General features: G+C 39.0%; 2 protein-coding genes across 4 annotated transcripts in view; one reads left to right on the top strand and one right to left on the bottom strand.

Annotated features, from left to right (window-relative positions):
• The window catches only part of CASK (calcium/calmodulin dependent serine protein kinase), a 205,989-nt gene that overhangs the window by 91,540 nt on the left and 91,071 nt on the right, over window positions 1–23,378 (bottom strand). For all 3 annotated transcript variants that reach the window (XM_084843897.1, XM_084843899.1, XM_084843898.1), the window contains exons 6-7: window positions 8,021–8,123; window positions 3,871–4,046 (exon numbers count right to left, since the gene is read on the bottom strand). In XM_084843897.1, coding sequence (XP_084700023.1) covers window positions 3,871–4,046; window positions 8,021–8,123 — 279 coding nt within the window. The remainder of the gene's footprint in view (window positions 1–3,870; window positions 4,047–8,020; window positions 8,124–23,378) is intronic.
• GPR34 (G protein-coupled receptor 34) lies at window positions 16,260–18,317 on the top strand. Its single transcript, XM_084843907.1, has one exon. The coding sequence runs from the start codon at window positions 16,260–16,262 to the stop codon at window positions 17,385–17,387; it is 1,128 nt and encodes a 375-aa protein (XP_084700033.1). The 3' UTR covers window positions 17,388–18,317.

Here is a 23,378-nt window from a genome sequence, read left to right as displayed (position 1 = left end):
TCAAGAAAACAATATGCACTAGCAATTAGCAAAGACGGCACAGGAAAGATGGTAGCATGATGGTGAGAGAGCTCGCTGGAAATTATTCCTGTGATTACTCCAGTGACACCTCATGGTATCATGCAACCAACATGGCTGTTCTTCAGAAACACTAGTTAGCATACATATTCTACTTAAGACTTTGGATATGTTTTTACCTAAAACATGAACACAGGACTATGCTTCATTAAAAAACCCAAACCTTTGTACATTTCAGAATAAAAATATTGTGTATAAAAGATTTAGTTCTAAAATTCCTTTTAAAGACCTAAAAGGTTGTCTTGCTTAGCTTTAACTACACAGATGAATTACTCAGTATAATGGTTTTCTTGCTTGTCTCTTAGGATAAAACATGTTTTTTAAATGTTCTCTAAAGACCAAAAGTGCCTAAACAAATTAGCCATTTAACAAATAATAATTTGCTTGTGCATTGGGTAGCTGTTTACATGTGCAACTTTAAATAAAAAAGGAAATGATTGCAACATCTTTGACTCATTGGAATGTAATGCTTAAACATGGCACTTTATTGCTCAGTAGAACTGCTTCCTGAGCACAGTGCCACATCGGCTGATTCCTATCACATAAATATAGTGCATGTACTCACTATTCCTGCACAGTCAGGAGAATTAACTAAAGATCATTTAATTCCATCCAAAACATAGTAAACAAAATTTCAGCAAGCTTTTTTTTTTTTGGGGGGGGGGGGAGAGATCAATACCTTGCAAAGCGATATATTAAAATAGTTTAGAATCAGTTTATAGAAAATAGTGTTTTCTGTTGTTATTTAAAGCAGCCATAGCAACTTTCCAACCAGTACCACTATGGCTTTGAAAACAGGTACTAGGAGTTTTCATTAAGTGTCAGCTGTGAAGAAAATAGTCAATCTGAAACTAGGCTTTTTTGTAAAACCACAGCAACATTGAAATTGTGATGGTTTCTACCTGCTTCAAGTTTTCCACACACACAAAAAAGCTCAGTAGCAGCGAGGAAACTATGGCTTCTCTGGGATAACTCCCCACCCACCCACCCACCCAGTTTTTAAAATGCTCTTATTTATCTGATTGCGATTTAATGCAATCAGCTCTACATTAAGAGGCTGTCATCGTGCTATGAAAGGACTATATAAATTATCCATGACTCTATTACATGGCTTTCAATAAAATGATATATCATCATAACTACAAAAACAAACAAACAAAGCAGTAAGAAAGTAAACACGGTTGCCTTGGTTCAAAGCTTGAAATGATGTTTTGTTTCACGGACGTTTTAAAAGGCCTTGTTTAGAGTCTTACAAAACCCATAACAGATTAATCTGAATAAAAAGGCTTCCAGTGCCATGGGCAAGCAGGAAAGCCCTACTGAAAGCTTCAGCACTTTACCCAGAGGCTCAAGACATTTTTTAGGTGTTTGGAGTGTACACCTAAAATGTAACATGTAAATGTGACACGATGACCAAGGATGGACATGATAGAGATAAGGGGTCTACAGATTCACTTACCATTCTTTTCATGGAGAGTATTCTTCCCCCATTTGACAAGTGTAACAAGCCCCAGCTGCCTACCTGAGCTTGAAGCTGGGGAAGCGGGATTTGTCCTCGCAGCTATGCTGAATGTCCAACGTGCTCAGATTGCCTCCAGAAATCAGCAGAACTGCAGCTAACATCCCCCACGCCCACCCTGAAGCATATTAGGCAGCCTGGGACTTGTCCATTTTCCACTGAGATTTTGAGGTTCTCAGCCCTTCTTTGCAGCCTGGGAGCTGGGGAGGTGGGCAGGGAAAGTCCAAGGTAAGACTCCACCATTTCCCATACTGGGGGGCAGGGGAGGGCGGTGTCCTTGCAACAATGAATTCTGGCCAGTTACAAAGGCACACCAAATCTTGTGGATCCTTGATGGGGGTTTATAAAATTACTGATGGAGTGGAGATTTATAGTAGCAGATCTTAGGATCAAACAATGAAATAGATTAGCAGTAGATTCAGCACAGAAGAGAAAGTATTTCATACAGTGCATAATTGCCTTATGGAATTCACTGCCACAAGATGTGTTGATGGCCACTGGTTTACATGGCTTTTGAAAGGATTAAACAGGTCACATTCATGGAGGATATGTCTATGAAGAGCTATTAGCTAGAATAAATAAATGGATCCTCCATGTTCCAGCTCACTGGTCACGTTCCAAATTATTTTGTTCCAAATTATTAACGACCAAGTTAAAAAGCACCAGTCCCAATACAGATCCTTGAGAGACCCCACTGTTTACATCCCTCCATTGTGAGAACTGACCATTTATTTCTACTGTTTGCTTTGTGTTCTTTAACCAGCTATCGATCCACAGAAGGACCTATTCTGGGATCAAGTAGAGGTGTTGTTTTTTTTTGCCAACTTCCTTGCCTCACACTTTCAGACAATTCCATTCATTTTTAAGTCACCAAAATAAATAAATAAATAAATAAATAAATAAATAAGGTCGTTATCAGTTTCTACAACTGAAACAGGCTAACTTCTGGCTCTCTAGGCATTTGGAGAAGTTTCCATTTCACACATAAACTAAAATATATCTTCATGAGTAAAGCACAGCATACTACATTTAACTGTAGATAGGCACAAAAAGTTTAAATCTGTAACTACATTTTCCTTTTCATAACACAGGTTTATTAATTAGGGCATTGAAAGGCAAACTTAAAAGGGAAAATCTCAATTTATCTAAAGGCAAGCTCTCTGTGTTCCTGGACGTTATGCACAGCCTTAGTTACTCTGTTTATGATAATTAAAAGTCCATTTCCAAAGCTGGGTTCTAAGGCATTAGAGGTAGATAACTCCCATAAAGACTGAGCACAAGTTAGCCCAAGACAAAGGAGGAGCAAAATTGTCTCATTGCAGTGGATTCTAAAAAGGAAATTCCAACTGGATCCCAAACTAAATCTCTAGGATATTAAAACCTGACCATTTAACAGGGTCAGTATTTGCAAAAAGAATACCCTGGTAATGTGCAGCAATCAATATTGTACAGAGGGCAAGAGGCAGGGGCTTGTTAAAATCCAATCAGAGTTTAGCAAACATGAATGAAGTCTAGCTAGGCTATGCACATCTAATCTGGCAACAAGATGGATTATCATTTAAACTGGGAAATTCTTTTTCAGTCATCTAGGTAACAGACTTCTTACAAATACCCGTTAGAAGAAAATGACATCTTCATGTGTGTGACAGGCATAGGATACTCATAAAGGAGATTAGCGTTGCTGACTCACCAACATGCGAGTTGGGGTTTTTAAAAAATAGAACCATAAGGTTAAATAAGTAATCATGGCCAACAAAATCTCAGTTCATCACACTCTGAATACCAGATGTGGGAGGCAAGCAATGGCAGGCTGTTGACTTCATACCCCTACACATAAGCTTCCCAGAGCCTTCTAGCTGGCCGATACTGGAAACAGAATGCTTCATATACTGACAGAATGGCAACTGCATATACTTGTCAGTGAACTGTGACTTGCGGCATCTCCCTGTCAAGAACAGGCTCAGTAGCAAACCTAGTTTTGCCTTTGTTTAGTGTGTGAAACAGCCCACGATATCTCTCTTGCTGTGCCTTAGTTCTGAGCAATCTTACTGCTGCTGCTTTGTCTATTATGGCCACAAAACTCAAAATAGGTTTAGTAGTAAAACCAGTACAAAATTTTATACTCTAAAAGCTGGGAACTGTAAAGTTCAAACCAAGTACAACCCAGAAAATCGGACTTGCACTGTTTTTATGTGCAAATATGTTTTTCAAGTGAAAGTTTCCAAAGTTTTCAGCAGTTTTCTTTCTTGAAAAAAGCAATCAATATCACTTACCTTGTATTTTCCTTTGATAATGCCTTCAAATAATCTTTCTTTCGTTCCATAAAAAGGCAAACAACCACTAAGCAGAATAAAAAGGATCACTCCACAGCCCCAAACGTCTACAGGCTTTCCATAAGGCTCTCTTTTTACTACTTCTGGGGCCATAAAATGAGGTGTTCCTACCCGTCCTGAAGGAAAACACAAAAACAGAAATTCTTCAGTTTTCAAACTTGCTGGTCTGTGACCATAATAAAATTGATTAGGATTGATTCAGTTTTCAAACAGAGAACCTTACAAATTTAAGTTTGGGGCACAGAAATACTAATTAAAAATTTGAATTAACATTTGTATGCTGAAGCATACCAAAATGATAGTATATTAGTTGCCTACATTTTGGTAAATATGGTTTCTCACAGCATATTTGTCAATATGATGTGCAACTTATTGAAAATACTGTATATGCTGTAAAGTAGGACATTCTCTTTATCCCAGTTCCCAACATTTTATTACACACTCCTGACATTCCCCCTTCCCCCATGATCAAGGAAAAAAATCCAGAGCAGGGGTAGGCGGATAAGGGCTGGATTGGTTCTATTAAGTTATACAGAAAACAGTAAATAGGCAGCACTATGAGAGCTGAGCAGCAAGCTGAGAGGGTGCAATACCTTCTTCCCACTCCAGACAATGGGATCATCAGAAGCAGGAGGAAATTAACCTTCAGCCCAATAGTTTCTTCAAGTTCATGCCTTTACTTTCTTCCCTATGTGAATGACTATCATTCATTCCTCTGGTGAAACCTTCTCACCATCCATCAGTAGGTGTCTCAACTAGCATGAAATGAAACTGAAAGGGGTGGGGGGAAGAGTAATGCACTTCCTCCTCCTCAAGACAACTACTGATTGGAGGGGGCAATATGTTTTTGATAGTTCCCTCCCCTGCAAAAACAGGGACTGGCTTCTGGAAAGTCTATGCTGCTTGGAAGAGAAGGGACTGGAAGCTGTGTCTGGTTTGGGAGAACAGGTGGCAGCGTCCAATTTGCAGAAGCAACCATGGCCTTGCTTCTTGCTCGATCTCACACAATAGCTTCAGTGATAGATAAGAGGGCAGAGAAGTATGGAAGTAATATTGACAGTGGGAGAATTGTAACTCTGCATTCTTCCTTTCCCTCCTGCACCGACCAAATTTGATGAGTCTCTCTTTGATATTGTAAATTTATAAAAATGAAATCCAGCTTCCTGAATTTGTCACACTCTAGCAGTGTCACATCTTTGTATGGCTAAGAATCAGAGTATACAGAACTGGCTTTGAGGATGGGAAATCCTCAGAGAATGGCCTGGTTTGCACGCAATGACAACCCAGGGAACGGCATGAATATGGGTTGTTGTTGAATTGTGGGTTGTCATTGACTCGTGGGTTGTTGTTACATGTGAACCCTGCTCTGTGGTTTAACTATGGGTTGTTAACCATGAACAATCCAGGAAGAGACCCCATGGTTTGTTGTTGGGTTGTGAACTTTGGGTTGTTCATGGTTAACAACCCATAGTTAAATCATACACCGGGTTCTGATAAAATGCTGCGGCTCGTTGTAGGTTATTTAACCCATGATGAGCTGCAGCACTCACAGGTGCCAGGTTGCATATGCACCCCCCACTTGGAGATTATCATGTTGTGCAAACCTGGCTAACTTGGGTTATGCAAGGGTTAAACAACAGACCATGGGTTATGTGAGGGTTGTTTAACCCTTGCATAACCCACACTCACCAGGTTCACATGACACGACACCCTCCAAGTAGGGCTTGCATATTCAAAATGGTGACCACACATACCTTGCAGCCTCACCATGGGTTAAATAACCCACGGTGGGCTGTCGTGTCATGTGTACAGCCCCACAGCAAAGGGGCTGCACATGACGACAACCCACAATTCAACAACAACCCATACTCAACCAGTATTTTGGATTGTTGTTCCTTGCGAACCAGGTCACAAACTGATTCTTCTAAATTCAGGAACTGGCTTGATTTTGAAGGAGATTATGGCCTGGTCCGCATGTCATGACAACCCAGAGTATGGGTTGCATATGATTTGTCATTGCATTGTGGCTTGTTGTAGAATTGTGGAAACCGTGCACTATGGTTTAACTTTGGGTTGTTAACTATGAGCAACCCAGGAAGAGAACCCATTGTTTGTTGTTAGATTTTAAACTTTGGGTTGTTTATGGTTAACAACCCATAGTTAAACTGTAGTGCAGAGGCCACGTGTAATGATAACCCATGATTCAACAACAACCCACGATTCAACAACAGCCTGTACTCTAGCTTCTTATGTGCAAACCAGGTCAATAGTTGTCTCCTTCCTCTCCCTTCCCAAGCTAGATTCTGGGTTAGGTGGGTAATGTTAAAGACTCATTCCAACATCCCTCACAGGAACTAACTTCAGTGATGGTGGAGGAAGGAGGTTATAGTTATTTCCCTCCAAGACTAGCTGAGTAGTGTTGATGGGGGTAACATAGGAATGGTGTGAGCATCCTGTTGGGGCTCGAAACCCAGCAAGAAGTTGCCAGTTTGGCCCCCCAGATACCAATTCATGGACCTGAGCTCTTGCCCGACTTGCGACATGCTGAGTCAGGCAAGAGCTTGGGCACCAGCTCCCTCAGCAAGGAGAGGGGAAGAAGGCAGCATTTCTCTTCCTTCCCTCAACCTTGCTACAGCAGCAGTGGCGTGGGACAGGTTGGTCGTTTTCCGTAAGTTTTCCTGGCCTTACGGGAGCTGCGGGAGGCAGTTCGTCAAGCTCGTCCTGGATGGAGATGGGCTCATCCATCCCTAGGTTAACATTGTGTCCTGCCTAAAAAAAAGAGTGAAAAGACATGGAAGCAGCAGCTTCTGTGGGCAGTAAAAGGATCCACCAGGCTTAGAAACTGCCCCTGCAATTGGCTATGTGGAATGAGACAAGGCTTTGACACTAAAACAGGATTAGGGATGGGGATAGAGAAGATAGTGTTGTAAGACATCAGGGCTTGGGGGCAAGAGGGAAATGTAGAAACTAGAATTTAAGTAGCTATGGAACTGAGGTCACTGCACCCTTTCCCTAGCAAAATTCTCAAGCAGCTATTTCTTTATTTAATACATTCTTATGCTGCCATATATATAAAAAGCAACCCAGGCAGGAACTTTATAAAAGGTAGAGACCCACAAAATAAAACATTTATTTTTTATTATTAAAAACCTAAATCATAAAACCAAATTACTGATAGAGTTTAAAATAATCAAGATGTTTAAAATGTCTGGTTGAAAAAGAAGCTGGTGCCCAGCCAACTTCCCTGAGAGGGCATTCCAGAGTTGGGAGTACCATTGCCAAAAAAGCCCTCCCTCTTGTTAAATCATGCCTAACCTCTGACAGAGGCGGTAGTTGAAGCTGGACACTGGCCAATGATCTTAATGTATGGGAAGGTTGGTATAGGAAGTGGTGTTTCCTCATGTACTTGGTCCCAAGCCATTCAGGGCTTTTAAAGTAAGCACTACCCCTTTGACTTGGGCTTGGAAGTTGATAAGCAGCCAGTGAAGTTCTTTCAAAACTGGTGCACTGTGATCTGATGAGCAGCTCCAGTAAACCTCTGGCTGCTGCATTTGTCACCGATGAAAGCTTCCAAACTGTTTTCAAAGGCAGACCCATGTAGAGTGCTTTGAAGGAACCCGAACAAGAGGTAACCAAAGGGAAAACCATGGCCAGCATATATATGTAGCCTATTCTCCCTGCGCACACACACCTCCTGTGGTTTTAGTTATGCTAGAATGTGGCACTACTGGCATACGGCAAAGACTCAGGAAACAGGTGTGTGTGTGTGTGTGTGAGAGAGAGAGAGAGAGAGAGACAGAGCGACAGAGAGAGAGAGAGAGGTCATTGTTTTAGTTTCTGCTTACTTTTTACACTACCATGTACTATAGAGTGACTAGCTGATTACTTAAGATTCCATATATTTCTAATGGTTTTTATTCCATACATTTTAGTGGCCATTTGCAGAATGCTGAAGGTACAGCTAGATTGTTCTTGTGTTTCTATAACAACCTGTATTCTTAGCTCATCCTAAAACCATTCTCAACAGGTTTCACCTAATCCAAGGATTTTTAAAAATCTGAGCAGAGTATGAAAGACAGTCAATTCTTACCTCCAGCAACGAGTCCTGATTCCCCTAACTGAATAGCAACACCAAAGCCACCAAGTTTTACAGGTGCTGAATTTTCCTTTGAGGCAAGTAGTACGCAGTGTGGCTGAAAAGACAAAATCCCCCTGACATTTAATTAAAATCACAAAGCTGTATGAACAAAATGTTATGGAACCAGAACAGATACTAAAATGGTTATGCCTTTACAACAGTCACAGGCATTATATAATTGACCACATATTATCTGGGGTTGGACTTCAAAGGAAGTATCCTACTGTGCACTTGTGGGAGCAACCTCTTGGGCAATGGGACTTTTGCACTTCTGAAAACAACCTGGAGTCAGCAGACGCACTACTTTCCAGAAGTAGTGCTTGCAGAAGGGAGCTCCGCTGACCTGACCTGCAAGCACAGCTTGCAGAAGGGAACTCCACTGACCTGTCCTGATCCAGAAACTGGTGTTTCCACTTGTTTACGGGGTTCTTTTTAGAAGTGTGAAAGACCCATTGTGCAGGTGGTTGCTCCTGAGAGTGCAACAAAACCAAGGGGAGGCACAGCAGCCCAAATGCAAATGGCCCCAACTAAACAAAGAATGTTCTGAGTGTACAGTATTCATAGGAAAAAAAAATGAGATGCAGCTGTATTACAGCTAAGAAAACTGTCAATTGACATTAATGAATCCATCAGCTGAATAGTCCTTTCTGGTTATACCATGGTGCCATTTATTTGTATAGGCAGGAATAACCTTTATGCAGGTTCACTCCTGTTCTTGATAGCATAGAATTGGTCCCATACACACCTCTTTTTAGGAACTGATCCTAGAACTATGTCTTCAGGAGCTTTGGCAGCTTTCTGTCCCTTCCCAACAGTGAATACTGGTTAAGAAAATAATGATTTTGTTCTTGTAAATATAGGATAGGTTGTACTGCCTGAAGATTTTCCAAAAAGATGGGTATCTTCTCTGTCTCCTGGACATATTCTACTTTTGCTGAATTTGTACAGCCAATGTGCAACATCGAAAACGAAATCAAACTGATAGGAGAACCCAATTAAGAACTATAATGAAGGGCACAATCCTATGTATGTTTAAACAGAAAAAAGTTCTACAACCCCCAGCATTCTCCAGCCAGCATGGCTTGCTGGAGAATGCCAGGAATTGTAGGACTTTTATCTGTCTAAACCCACATAGGATTGTACCCTAACTCACTGAAACCCTTGTGGTAGTGATGGTGGGGATTAGAACCTAAAAGAGTAGGTCATACGATGCTGCTGTACCACCAAGGAAAACAGAAATTTTCAAAAGAGGGGCTTCCTGATACAGATTTGTGCCCTGCTTCCAGTGGCAGAAAAAACTACTCTGTGCTACAATGTTTGCCTGCTTCCTTTTTGGCAGAAATAGGACAGTTAGTAATGACTGTTGGTTACTTTCTTTAGACTTATGTTCATGAAATCCTCTCTGTACTTGCATACTTCTACATAACCCTAATGTTAACAAAATTACTCATGTTACAAATTGTTGTAAATGTTAAATATAATGAAATTCCTTTAACTCAAAAATGTGAATTATATCGCTTGCCCAGAGATATACTTCTGATATTCACAAGAAATCACTGAAAATGTTTTACTAGAGGCACCTGATAATACTCATATATCCTCTAGCTGGGATCCAAAGAGATCTGAACATGCATACAGAGCACTTGTGAGCACAATTGGAAGGTGTTTGCCCATGTTCTCTTTCAAAGCTTCTCATGCCTAAAGGAATAGTGCTTCAAAGTTCCCCCAACTATCCTGGGCAGTTTAGGGATGGTGACTGCAATAGTAAGGGGGATAGCTAAAAAAGACACCATACCTTTTGGAACCCAATTCTGAACAGAGTGTACAGTAAGTAAGAAATCAAGAAATCAAGGACACATACACACTTTAAAATCTCAGCCCAACATAGAGGTTAAGTGAAATGAAATATTTCTTGGACAACAATAAAACAGGAGCAGTTAGGAGCAAGCAACTTTTAAATTCTCTATAAATTTGCCTGGCCCCCATGGGCCACACCACCTACTCCTGCAGCACTGAAAAAATAAATAAAAAATGGCATCCAGAAAGGCTACGAAGTGTCAAAAAAGGTCAAAATTAGCTTATTTTACACTGAAAGGGTCAAAAATGCATAGCACAGAGTTTAATCATGAATCACTTTCTGTCTTAGCAACTCTCATTCTGCTTCCCTTGCTTTCTTCCTCTTTTTAATGGCTTCAAGCAAGATAGCACTGTTGCAACAAAGAGGTTTGATACACCTTAAAGATTAAGTGATTTATGGTAGCCTAAGCTTTGTGGACTAGAGATCACTTCGTCAAATGCAATGTCTGATAATGTGGGCTCAATTCCAGTCCACAAAAGCTTATGCCACAATAAATCTGCCAAGTCTTTAAGATGCAGCAAATCCCTTCGTTGTTTTTCTGTCAGTGGATGCCTTGAAACCCCCTGGAGTAGATTTTGAGGGCATGCAATAGGGTGGGTGGGTGGACAACAGGGAGGAGGGAGAATCGCTCCTCTCCTGTTTCACTGATGGAAACTTGCCATCAGCAGAAAGACTTAACTGGATAACACCCACAGTAGAAAACTAGTGGCTTGGATCCAGACTTCACCCCCACTGGTGGGAGGGAGGAGGAGACTTCTGCCATTTCCCCCGCCCCCTGTAGCCCTTTGTGCTCTAAGGAAATCTGCTCTGGATGGCTGGGGGACCCTTCTGAACAGTGTGGCAGGTAGCAGTGCAGAGAATAGGAGAAATTAGTAAGTTGTCCCGCATTCTGCCAGTGGGATCCCTTTGTTGGATTAAAAGCTGTTTGTTTGCGAAGGGCAAAGTTTGGATCCAACCCATTGTGATGAATCCTGATAATTCACTGATAATTATACTTCCTGATAATTAACTGAAGTGATGGTTACATCAGATTCTGTAACATCTGATGTATGAAATTTATTTATGCATAATGAATCCTTAAAGAAGCTTATGTGAAACAGCACCATCAGAGTTGGTAGCATAAGATTTTTATTAAAATGTAAAATGAGGGAATTAAGAGAAAATATTTTTGGGCCAGTGGGCACATTTGGAATTTTGACAAACTGCTGTGGGATCCATCACAAAATGGCTGCCATGGTGGGTGAAACCAGTTGAAAAACACCTATTTCACGGAAAGCAAACCCATGATGCTAAATCTATTCATGCACAAGCAAGCACACAGTCTATGCACCCATCATGCATACATTCACACACACATCCTATGGTCTCGCCACTACCCCACCCGCACCTTGGTTTACCGGGCAGCAATGGTTAAATTATTTTGAATATTTAAAAATATGTATCAAATGGCCAGGACATGGTGCAAAAACAGAGTGCTGGGCCACTCGCAATCTTCATTTTCTAAAAATACCTCTGGGCCCATGTGAAGCACAGAGGGGCAGAGGACCTCAGTGGGCACTGGTAGATGGTGTGTGCTAGTCCTGTGGCAGCCAGAGGTACAACATTGGTGACGCCAAAGTTATTTGTTAATGTTGGTGGTGGCTAATGCATGTCAGGAAGATTATTTATTACTACTTATTAGAAATATTTCTACACAGCTTCTCATTTGCACAAATCCCAAATAGGTCTACAAAAGAATACAATAAATACACAATAGTTCCTTATTAGAGACTGATTCAACGACAGCTCATGGCTGGGAGACAGTAAAAGTAAAAAGAGATGTTTTCAATAAATGCCTAAAACACGCCAGAGTCTCAAACATGTAAAACATGTAAAACATACCAAGGGTCTCAAATCAGGATTCATGGCAGCAAGACTCCAAAAGCCTTTTGAGCTAGCAAGGCAGCCTGTTTGGTGAAAGAATTGCAGCCTGAACTATAACAAGTTAGGCGGAAGGTATATCAGGAGATCCCTGGGATATTTTCAGTAGTTCAGCAAGGGTTTCTGATTCCCAATGGTCCAACTGGATACTGGACCTTGGGGTTCTAGCAAAGAACTAAGTAGATCCTGCTCGCCTAAAGTTTGCCCACCCCTGACCTATGGGGAATCAATGCAGCTGTACCTAGCTATGTAAAGCTTCAGCGACCAGTTCTAGGCCACCCCATAACCAAAATTCTCTGTGCAGCTTACATAAAACATCGTTAAAATATAATATAAACAGTAAAAACAGAATTATAGTACTAAACACATAATAAAGACTAAGCAATAACATTAAATACAAACAGACCTTAAAACTTAAAAAAACTAAAGCTTCAGAATCCATGAAAAAGCTTCTAAAGGACTCCTAAAAAGCCTGGGAGAAAAAGAAAGTATCTACCTGCCACCAAAGGTCCTATCACTAAATAGTAACCTTGGGACCAGGCTCCTTCTCCCATATGAGCCTGCCCGGTTCCTAACATCTTCTGGTGAGGTCCTTCTTTCAAGACTGCTGCCTCCAGAAGTGCATTTGAGAGGGGGCCTTTTCGGTGGCCACTCCCAGACTGTGGAACTCCCTCCCAAGGGAGGCTAGGTTTGCTCTCTCTTTGTTGTCCTTCAACCAGCAGCCAAAGTCCACTTTATTTAAGAAGGTCTTTGGCCTGAAAGTGGGTCTGGTGGGTTCGGTGTTTTTAATATTTTTTTCTGTAACTGTTATGTTTTTATTACATTTTAAGGTATTCTTTTAATCAATTTTAATTGGTTCTGTAAGATGCCTTGAGTGCCATTTTTTGGTAGAAAGGCAGGGTACAAATAAAATAAATAACTGATAGAAAATTACTCAATTTCTGTAAAGTCAACAATTTTGCAATACCAATAGGTAATGTGGAGCAAGTACCAGTTGGAATTCCTTCATGCCTAAATGCAAAACTTAGAGTTACAAGGCAGATAACGTATATTAAAGAACATACCAGATTTTGCAGGGCTTTTAACATCCAGACCGATTGTCAACATAAAGGAACTAAAAACCTTTTACATGTATACTAATTCAATAAAAATAGAAGTAATTACCCTGGAAATAAGGGGAAAGAGTCACTTATCAGCATAGCATCTAGCAGAATTGAAGGGGGGGGGTAAGCAATTGGTGCAAAAATAGAATTTATTCAACAGGAAACCAAGTTGTTTTGACCTGGAATGCCTTCTGCAAATTTATCTGCATGCAGTCTTTGGAATCTTTCTTTGAAGAAAAATCTCCTGATAAAAAATTCTCTCTCAAGAGGTCTAATGCCTTATTGATTAAATTACATTTTTGCAACAATTCTCATTTAAAAAAAACTTGTTTGGTTCAGTACTACACTTTTGCTGGTCTATGCCTAGCAGACTTCTAACAAATCCCTCTGCCTGTCTGATCTATCACCATCTCTGTGAAACTAACCTAACATCTAACCTATCAGCAGCAATACTCTGAATGGCTTATTCACTTATATCAAATAGGCCATCATCCACTAGCAACTGGCCATTGGGGAGTCCCTGTGTAAGAGACTGAACAAACACAAACTGTACGTTAAAAATGGGAAAATTAAAATAAAAACATTCAGTGATGGACATAACATCACTGACATTATCTTTATTTAGATAAGAGAAGAACATTCAAAACAATAGCTGAAATGGAAGATTGAAGAATGGGAATGATCAAATTTGACAGCATTACTTAATATTTGAATAAGGATCATGGGCAATACTTCTTTCACAGTCATTGTCTCCCATGAGCGAGAGCAGATGTATTCGTAATCATAATTTCTCCTCTCCTGCCTTTAACTGTGATCATGCTTTGCCTCATCAGCAACCTTAAATCATCATTAAAGCTAACTGTGAATCCTACTTAACTTGGATTTGGAATCAGGACTAGCCTCCACCAGCCACACATGATGCTTCAGCAACTGTTTGCCTATATTACACGAACACAAAGGGGAATTAAAACAGACTCAATTTAGGAGCCCCTGATGCAACAGACACTCTTCCCAACACACTCCTCCTTCACCTACAGGAATTCTTTAGTATTTGTGCTTCAGTGATCCAGGAAATGTTTTTAATATATATTTTTTTGCTTTTAGTTTGACAGCTTTGTTATTAGGATGTATTTTTGCATCCCCTTGTCTTTAGTGCTCATCCTATGCACATAGTTTATCCTCCACTATACTCAGTTTGTGTGTATATGTACCCACTACTTATGTAGTGCATCTTCATGCATCTACTGAGTAGGCTTTACCCACTGCAAAAGCTCATCATACATACACACAGACGGTCTTTCAGTTATTCACTAGAAAACATGGGGAACTCAACTAGCTGATGCAGCTGATTCTTAGCATGTTCAACACATGGGCACCATTATATAATTAGATGTTCACTTCCCCTCCTTTCTTCCTCCAACACAACTGAAGACAGGATTTCGAAGATACTCCCTCACCAACCAGAATGTAAGTATTTCCCTTTTTATTACATTTACAGTAAAACACATTTTAGTTCAATTAAGATAATATGTTAGAGTACAAAAACAGTTTACATGTTCAACACAACTAATATTTCTTGGAAGGCAAGAAATATTTTTGTAAATAATATCAACTTGTCTTTCACATCTTGTTTTCCATTTTAAATGGCAAAGAAGTGTTACTCTGTGCCTTCTACATAATATTTACAAGCAATTTTATCAGAGCAGTAGCACATACCTAAAACCATATTTCCACTAAATCCCTTGCACTCATGCTCCCAGCCCCCTGTATAGATTAAGTTTAATTTATGTTTTATGCAAATAGAATGAGAAATATATGAGACGTTTAGACATTTAAATATATTACCCAGTATATAGCTCATATTCTCTCTCTCTCTCTCTCCAGTCTTATCCAACACTTTACTTAGAAGTAACCCTATACTAAATGGGGTTTACTCCTACATAAGTGTTAATAGGATTGCAGCTTTACAGCATAATCCCAAACATGCCTATTCAGGAATAAACCCCACTGTGTTCAGTGGGGATTACTACCAAGTACGTATATACAGACTGCAATCTAAATATAAGCATACACCATATTAAAAACACACTAGTAAAACTGTATTTTTAATTCTAAACCTTTCAGAGGTTCATGTTTTACTTTTATGCAATTAGATCATATTCTAAGATAATAATTTTTGTGTTTTCTAATGTAGAATTTCATTTTACATTTTGAATCCTACTCTTAAAGAAAAACAATTTTCCAATCTACAAACTGTCTTTATAAAAAGGAAAGTGTGCAAGAGAAGCCTAATGAAATTATACACCTAATACAAAAATGCAGGAATGAGTTCTAGTGACTTCAGAATTTAGATACTGTTTCCCAGTTCAAGCCACGGATCTTTTAAATACAGAAGTTAGGAACAAACAACAAACAAAACAACAACAACCCCCCAAAGGTACTTTTGTCTGCTTCTCAAATATTGTAGCTTCTCTACTCCCACCCCCAACAAAAAGACTTTCAAAAGTAAGCTTTGTAAAACTGCAAGTAGTCTTCAAATATTTTTCTAAACAATAGCAGAAAGTAATTAAGTAAGTAAGGGTGCAATCCTATGCATGTTTAGACAGAAAAAAAATCCTACAACTCCCAGCATGCCCAGCCAGCCATGCTGCCTGGGGAATGCAGAGATTAGTAGGAGTTATTTCTGTCTAAACATGCATAGGATTGTGCCCTGGATTATTTTACAAATGAGCTCAGTTTTTTGCTTGGTACCAAGTCCCTTCAAATATTTCGTTAAGGTTCTTCCAAATTTCCTAAACATTTTCCCAATAATTTCAATCTAATGCTACATGACAGATCTGCTTGCGCAACAGGCATTGCCCTTCTCCTCTTCTACCCTGCATATCCCAGAATCTGCTCTGGAGGTCGTCCCAAACCTTCAGAGCAGATTGGGGGTGGGGGGATTCGGGGGGGTGACAGCAAGAGGGAGGGTGAATTTGAACTGCCAGTGGTGTCCATTTCTGTGGTAGAAGCTGGCATAGTTTTGAAATATTGCTTTAGTGGAGTTTTACAGTATGTTAAGGTTTTTATAGTAATCCTCAATAAAATTAATATATGGTGAAATTCTCAATCCAATGACTAAACATTAATCAAAGTATTCCATACAACTGTTATCAAAGCAATTAATATGTTATAGGTGCAACTATAGTTATTGCTCTATCTTCTATTTTATTTTAGGTAAGATGAGTAAAGTATACATGAACATGGAAATATAATCACTGCATTGAACACGTACTAAGAATTTTGACATTCTTATACTGAATGCTGTAAGATGGATGCTTTCAAATTCTTGAATTTGTCACTTACTCAAAGAGTATCTAGAAACAACCAAAATGCGACTGGAAGAATCTTCTCAGAAAATCAGAACACTTCAGATTGTGTCACTGCAGAGGAATCTCTGTCTTTAGCTTTACTATTTTCATATTCATTCATTTTTGTTATTGGATTGGTTGGCAATGTTATTGCCATATATGTTTTTCTCTGCATTCGTTGCAAGAAGAACTCTATCCAGATTTATTTACTTAATGTTGCCATTGCAGACCTTCTACTAATCTTTTGTCTCCCCTTCCGAATATTCTATCACATAAACCAAAACACATGGCTGTTGGGCTTGGCTTTCTGTAAAATTGTAGGAAACCTATTTTATATGAACATGTACACCAGCATAGTACTACTAGGGCTAATTAGCCTGGACCGTTATGTAAAGGTTAACAGATCTGTACAACGTCCTAAAGTGTTAACAACAAAACAAAGCATATATATTTGCTGTACACTATGGACGGTTGCAATATTGGGATTTATTGTGATGGTTGTTCAGTCTACCAGGAAGGAAGATAAGAATTCTGCAATGTGTTTTCATTACAGAGAAAAACAAGATGCAAAAATGGAAGCAGGTTTGAATTATATTCTTGTTATCATATTTTGGATCGTTTTCATTCTACTGATTCTGTCATATGTTAAAATTGCAAACAACCTTCTGAAAATTTCCAAGAGGAGAACAAGTATTTCCAATACTGGAAAGTATATTGTCATTGCAAGGAACTCTTTTATAGTACTTATCATTTTCACATTATGTTTCGTTCCTTATCATATTTTCCGATTTATTTACATCACCTCACAACTACAAAATACATCCTGCTACTGGAAACAGATCATTCACAAATGCAATGAGATTATGCTAGTCTTCTCATCCTTCAACAGCTGTTTAGATCCAGTTATGTATTTCTTAATGTCAGGAGACATCCGTAAAACTGTACTTCAACTGATCTGTAAGCGACATCTTGTGGATTCGAACATGAATGACAGTACTTCAGAAGCAAAACAAGGACATTCTCTTCGTGATAATCCAGGAAATCTGAGCCATCACTCCAGAATGTATTTTAATAAGGACATGATATAAACAATCAACAGCACAATCCTATACATGTGTACCCAGAAGCAAGTTCCATTGAGTTTAATGGGGCTTACTCTCAGGGAAAGAAGCATGTGACTGTAGCCTAAAGTTAATGGATCTTCTCTGCACATAAGTGGAAAGAATTTTGGAAAGAGGGAATACAGAGATATAAATTAGAACACAGAAATAACACCCTGCCCCGGACCCTCACATATGTAATATTTGCTAGCATTTTTTCTCAGTAACATTTTATATAACTCTACTGTGTACTTATATATTTACTTTAATAAAAACTTTTAGTGTCAGTGGATTCCAAACTATTTTATCTATATGGTATATACTTGTAGATATTAAGTAATAACTTGAATATTACAAAACATACGTGCAACATTTTCATCCTTTTATTCCCATTTTAACATAAATAACATATGTAATATTTAAAAATCAGCACAAAGTAGGAAGAACAAATGACAGGACAATCCATTATTTAAGCACCTAGAAAAATGTTAGTTGGTTTCTAGAATCAATGTGGATTTGTGAACAAATTTCCTTCTTTGAAAGAAGATAGAGGGTTTTTTCTATTTTGTAAATATATTGCCAAAAAGAGGACAAAGGATTATGTATTTGCATAAAATGTGCACATGCTAATTGAATGTACAGGTGCAAATTCAGAAATAAGGACTAAAATTTAAACAGAAATTTAGTAACTCGCAACTTAGTGGGGAAGACTAACCAGGTGACTTGCGTGCCTGCTCAGTCTGCTGTTCAGGTGCTAACTACTAATGGACACATCTGACGCTCCGTTCTCCCTCTTATGGTTCTTTTATCTTTAAACTGGACTTGGACTGACAGTCCTTCAAACAGTGGACTGTCCTCAGAAAAGTAGGACATATAGCCACCCTAGCACAGAGTGAAGTATTTGCACTAAGACATATTATGAGCATAATTTAGTAAAATAACTGTCTCCTGGGTGGTAGCAGTGGGAAAGACAACTGATTTAGTCCTGAATTGACTTACTAGGAAGGAAGTCTCATTGAACTCAACAAGACTTACATTGAGTAAATATGCTTAGGATTCTACTGTACATATACTAAAGGGCTACAAAAGGCAGAGGACATACCATGAATGGTTAATGTTGTAATTGAACTTAACTGCCTCAAATTCTATACTACAGTTTCCTGATTATTACTAACATGCTGCTGGCACAAGTGAACTGGAAGTGATTGGAAGGTATTCTGTACTATAGAGTGTGGAAATATCATTCATCTTTGCAGGAGGCTGACCAAATGCCCAAAAGAGCAAGGATCATGTTGCTTTCATAGACATAAAAACGGGGGAATGGAAACTTGCAGGCTGTATGCAGGCGTTAAAGAGTTGCACGGGCTGATACTCCCTCTTGCACAATCATTAAAGGTACAATAGCACAATCATCTTTTGCACGTGAATCATCTTAAAGTAGAAATATTTTGTAACAAAATATGCAAACATACTCCACTCAAGATAAATAGTTGTCTTCTAGTTGCCTATTCATAGATTACACATAGCTGTCCTCTAGTAGAACCCTGAAACAGAACTGTCTTTGATAATATTAAAGTAAAAAAAGGAAGAGGGCGTGTGACTTTACGGACAGGGTCATTCTAAGTTGCTGCAACTGTTTAAAATCATTTTGGGAAGTTCCAGATTAGAAAAGCTCAAGTTACCAATATTAGAGAATTACTGTATATATGACCCTCTGACTTCATGTGAAGCACATTACCAACAGCTGACTGCTTGCATCACCATTAGTTCTTGCAATATCTTGTATCAGCAGCAAGAGTTAGTGTTCAGATATTTTGTGAGCTATAGCATAATCTGATAAACTACTGTTGCACGTAGTGTGGCTACATGCAACAGTTTATTGGGGTTTGTTCCTAACATGCGTTGCTATCTTCGCCTTTTTAAAAAGTTTCTTTTAATATATATATATATGAATTTGTATATATCCATACCAATAAATACATATGAAATGCACATATATGAAAATACAACTTACTAGCAATTATACATAGGTTTCAACAAAAACAGACCAGATATCCAAATAAGTACCCATTTGAAGGTGGTGTCTATGCCATCCATTCAAATGTTGAACACATTATAAGATCCTCAATCCATTGCATACAGGAGAGCATTTATGCTTCTAATTTTATAAGATCAGTTTAGCTGTCAAGAGGGTGCAGAGAAGCCATTTACGATGACCATTCATTAATTTCCATGAAGCAGGTAAATAATTTAAAAGACTGTGTACATCAGCAAATATTAAAGACTGCTTCAGTACAAAATATACCTGTATGATGACCTCCTCCCCAAAAGGAGCAACTACTGGACACTGCCAAGACATGTTTAAAAGAAGTATTAGCTGCACTGCACCTCCAGCAATTATCCAAATTAGACAATCCCTTATTAAAAAGACATTGCGGCGTCCAATAAACATGAAACTAACGTTTTTGCTGAATAAGATGCAGCCTGAGATCCATAGCTGTGACAGGTATAGATGCCAAAGCAGCAATCCATGAATTAGTAGAATAGGACAATCCTATGGCACATTTCCTATTCCATTCCTGCTTAAAACACTGTATATCGTATTTATTCACCAGTAACTATTTACAGACATGGATAGTGGGTCACTTTTACTGACCAGCCTCAATAAGTGCATTCCAATAATGACAGGGACTCTGATGCTGTAAAAGTATATATAGCCTTGTATAGTATAATATATATAGTATATAGAGAGTATATATTTATATATATATAGCCTTGCCTTGTCAATGACCTTGTATGTTTCAGCTGTGACATGGAATAAAGCGCAGCATGAAACATACTAGGAAATTGACAAGATGAGACTGCATATAGACTAATTTGACAGCCATTTGACAGTGACAGGTCGGGAAAGGGGGACAAGATCACCCACTTAGCAAGGTCATCCTCAGAGTTTTAAGTGTTAAACTGACACTTGTGGGGCCCTGCTTCCATTCCACACTTCTCCAAGTCTCCAGCAAGTCCTTTTAACAGAGATCTAGGGCCCACCCCCTTTCCATGGCTTCCATTCGGAGGAGTTACTGTCAACAGTAACCAAGAACATTAAAAAAAAAAAATTACAAAGACATTTGTGCACTTTCCTGAGGCTGAAAAAAAATATTACAGCCTGATTTGTGCAAGTCTGGGGCCAAAAAATAGTTTTATAAAGGGGCTGATGAACAAGTGACAGCCCCTCCGAAGTGCCATTTGGGCACTGTTGGAGGGGCTGTCACTGGTGAGGGAGGCTTGAGGCAGCTTGGGTGTGCACGATTGGGAAGAGTGGGAGGAGGGGCTTGCTGCTCTTGCTGAGCAGCTCTGTACCCGATTGCTGCAACCCATGATGAGCTGGCTCTGCCAAGTTCGGATGACACACCAACCCATCATGAGTAGAACAACCCCTAGAACAACCCATGGGCTGTCAGAGTAGTTGTTGGCCAAAAATAAGCCATCCTGTGGGAAGTGGTCCAGGTTCAGACAACACAACAACCATGAAGGGTTGTCATGCTGTGCGAACCCAGTCAGAGAGAGAAAGAAAGACTAGGAGTAAGTTGGCTGGCAGAGCAGAAATGAGTGTAATGAGAATTAACAGAAGAGGAGTTAATTTCTTTGCCTTGAACTTTGGGGCAAGTTACCTGATTTTCAACCTCACCAGTCTGCCTTCTGTGAAATGAGTGGTTGTAACTGGCTACAAACTCAGCAGCCATTTTGTGATGATGTCCACAACACTTTCTCAAAATTCCAAATGTGCCCACCAGCCAAAAAGTGTTGGGGATTCCTGACAAAGTAAGGACAGAATAGCCCTTTATACTCAAAACTATTAATTGTGTCAATTATGCTGCTGCTGTTCCACTTGGAAAGGTACAACTGGCAAACACACACATGCACAAACAGACAAAAGCATGCTGATTATTATAATTTATAATTTAATCATACTATGCTGAACACTGAAACTAAAAAAGAGAGCTTTATTATGTTTGCACATTTTGTACATCAGAGAAACAATTTAAAGCAATTCTTTATAAACATACTAACATAATACCTTCCATTTTATGTGCCAAAGAACAGTCATGAAATATCGAAAAGTATCATCAGATTCCACCTGATGCTGTTCAAGAAAGACAAGCTCAAAACTCTCTTGGATACATGGAATTAGTTATGGGGTTTGGATCCTGGCCACTGGTTTTAATTTTCTAACTATCCTGAACCACATCCTTTAAAACCTCACTTATACATTTAAGTGATAGGGGAACATCTCCTCCCTGGTAACTTCTGAGAAGCATGCACCTCCTTCAACACATTAAAATAGCCTCAAGATGTTGTAATTAATCTAATAGAAATAACTGAGAAGGAAATGTCTGTTCTCTACTAAAGAAGATACATGAATCTGCACATAGGCTTCACTCAGCTGTTCATTTCAAACATCCTATTCATAAAATTTTCAAGTCTGCTTATTATAAAACTGTATCAAGTTCAGTGGAGGATAAGTGGCTACCAAAGTCAATTCTTACAGAAGATTTACATGACACTAATCAAAACTAAGCTAAAAATGTCAGTTAATAGTGATCAAATCTAATCCTTAAATGTTGCCCTGGAAGTTTCTACATATTATATTCCTTTATCATTTGAGCCTTTTCATGTTTATAAAAACATAGTTTTGCTAGCTGTTAGCTTTAATACATATATTTTTACACTACTGCAATTCAACGAATGGAACAGATTCACATTGTTAAAAGGCGGTATATAAATGTTTTAAACAATGTAAGAGCTATGAAGGGAGAAGTAGGTAGCGTTCTCTGATGTTTTGATGCAGAAACTCTCAGAACTGAAAGGACATACACATGGATTCATGTTCATGCTGCAATTAAAGTTCTTTCTCAAGAGGCCTGTGTTTATTCCCCCCCACCCCTAACTGAAACTAGATTGGTTGTCTTTGATGAAATCTGGTCTGCAGTAAGTCCTTAGCCCAGGTAAGTATCAAATGTATGCAAAGGAAGAAGCACAGTCATTCCTAGAGCATATCATGATGGAACATAAATGAGCAGAGATCTGTAATTTCCACAAGAACTAATCACAACAGCTGAGAGTTTACTGTTATGTTTTACACACACACGCACACACCTCACAATAATCCCCCCCTTTCTAATGTATTTGTCACATTCAATTTGATTAATCTACCGCAGGAAGCATTTGGAATTCTCTATTACAGTAGAGATAGTAGCAGTTCCTTCCATTCATGATCGCACAATGAAAATTAGCATTAATATTTTTAACTATTCTATGCATTTACAATCACGATGGTAAAGGGGGTGTCTGATTACAGCTGGTATCTAATCAGTAATTGTCAATATGAATAGAAGACAGCATTTATTTAAGATTAATTAACATGGAAAATAACAATGTGATTTTGTGCATGTGACAATAGACAACGTATCACTGACTTACATTCACTGAACTGAAATTTGGCTATAAATTTCTTTAAAATGAGATTTGCACTATAAGATCATATGACATCTATTTCAGACTGAAAGGGGGCAAAGTAAACAAAAAACAAACCCTCAACTGTCCTTCATATGTTCCAAGACTATCCTTCATTTTAACCAAGATGATACAACCTTCCATTCCATATTTTATCTTTCCCTACAATGGACTAATGAACAGCATACTGTAGGGGTAGAGAAATATTTTAAGTTGGGGGCCTTCTGTGGGCCAGATGACATACGTGAGCATAGTCACACCCACTGACAACATGAACCCTGCCCTACCCATTTTGCCTTCTCAGTGCTGAGAGAGGCCCAAGAATTCTGTGCTCGCTCAACATGGAGAAAGTGACTCAGCTGGCACGAGAGGAGTGGCTCCTCCCAGTGCTGGCAGGGTTGGGTACCTCCTTTGTGCACCTCTCACTGTTCCAATTGATGAGAAGTGCTGTGAAGGAAGACTTGGTTG

Source organism: Heloderma suspectum, chromosome 3 (assembly GCF_057233095.1).
Source record: "Heloderma suspectum isolate Gila_16-S chromosome 3, 16-S_ref, whole genome shotgun sequence".
Lineage (NCBI taxonomy): Eukaryota > Metazoa > Chordata > Lepidosauria > Squamata > Helodermatidae > Heloderma > Heloderma suspectum.
This window is presented reverse-complemented; position numbering and strand designations above follow the sequence as displayed.

Excerpts from the sequence above, each read along its gene's own strand:
- GPR34 (XM_084843907.1), top strand. The coding sequence starts at position 16,260 with ATGGATGCTTTCAAATTCTTGAATTTGTCACTTACTCAAAGAGTATCT.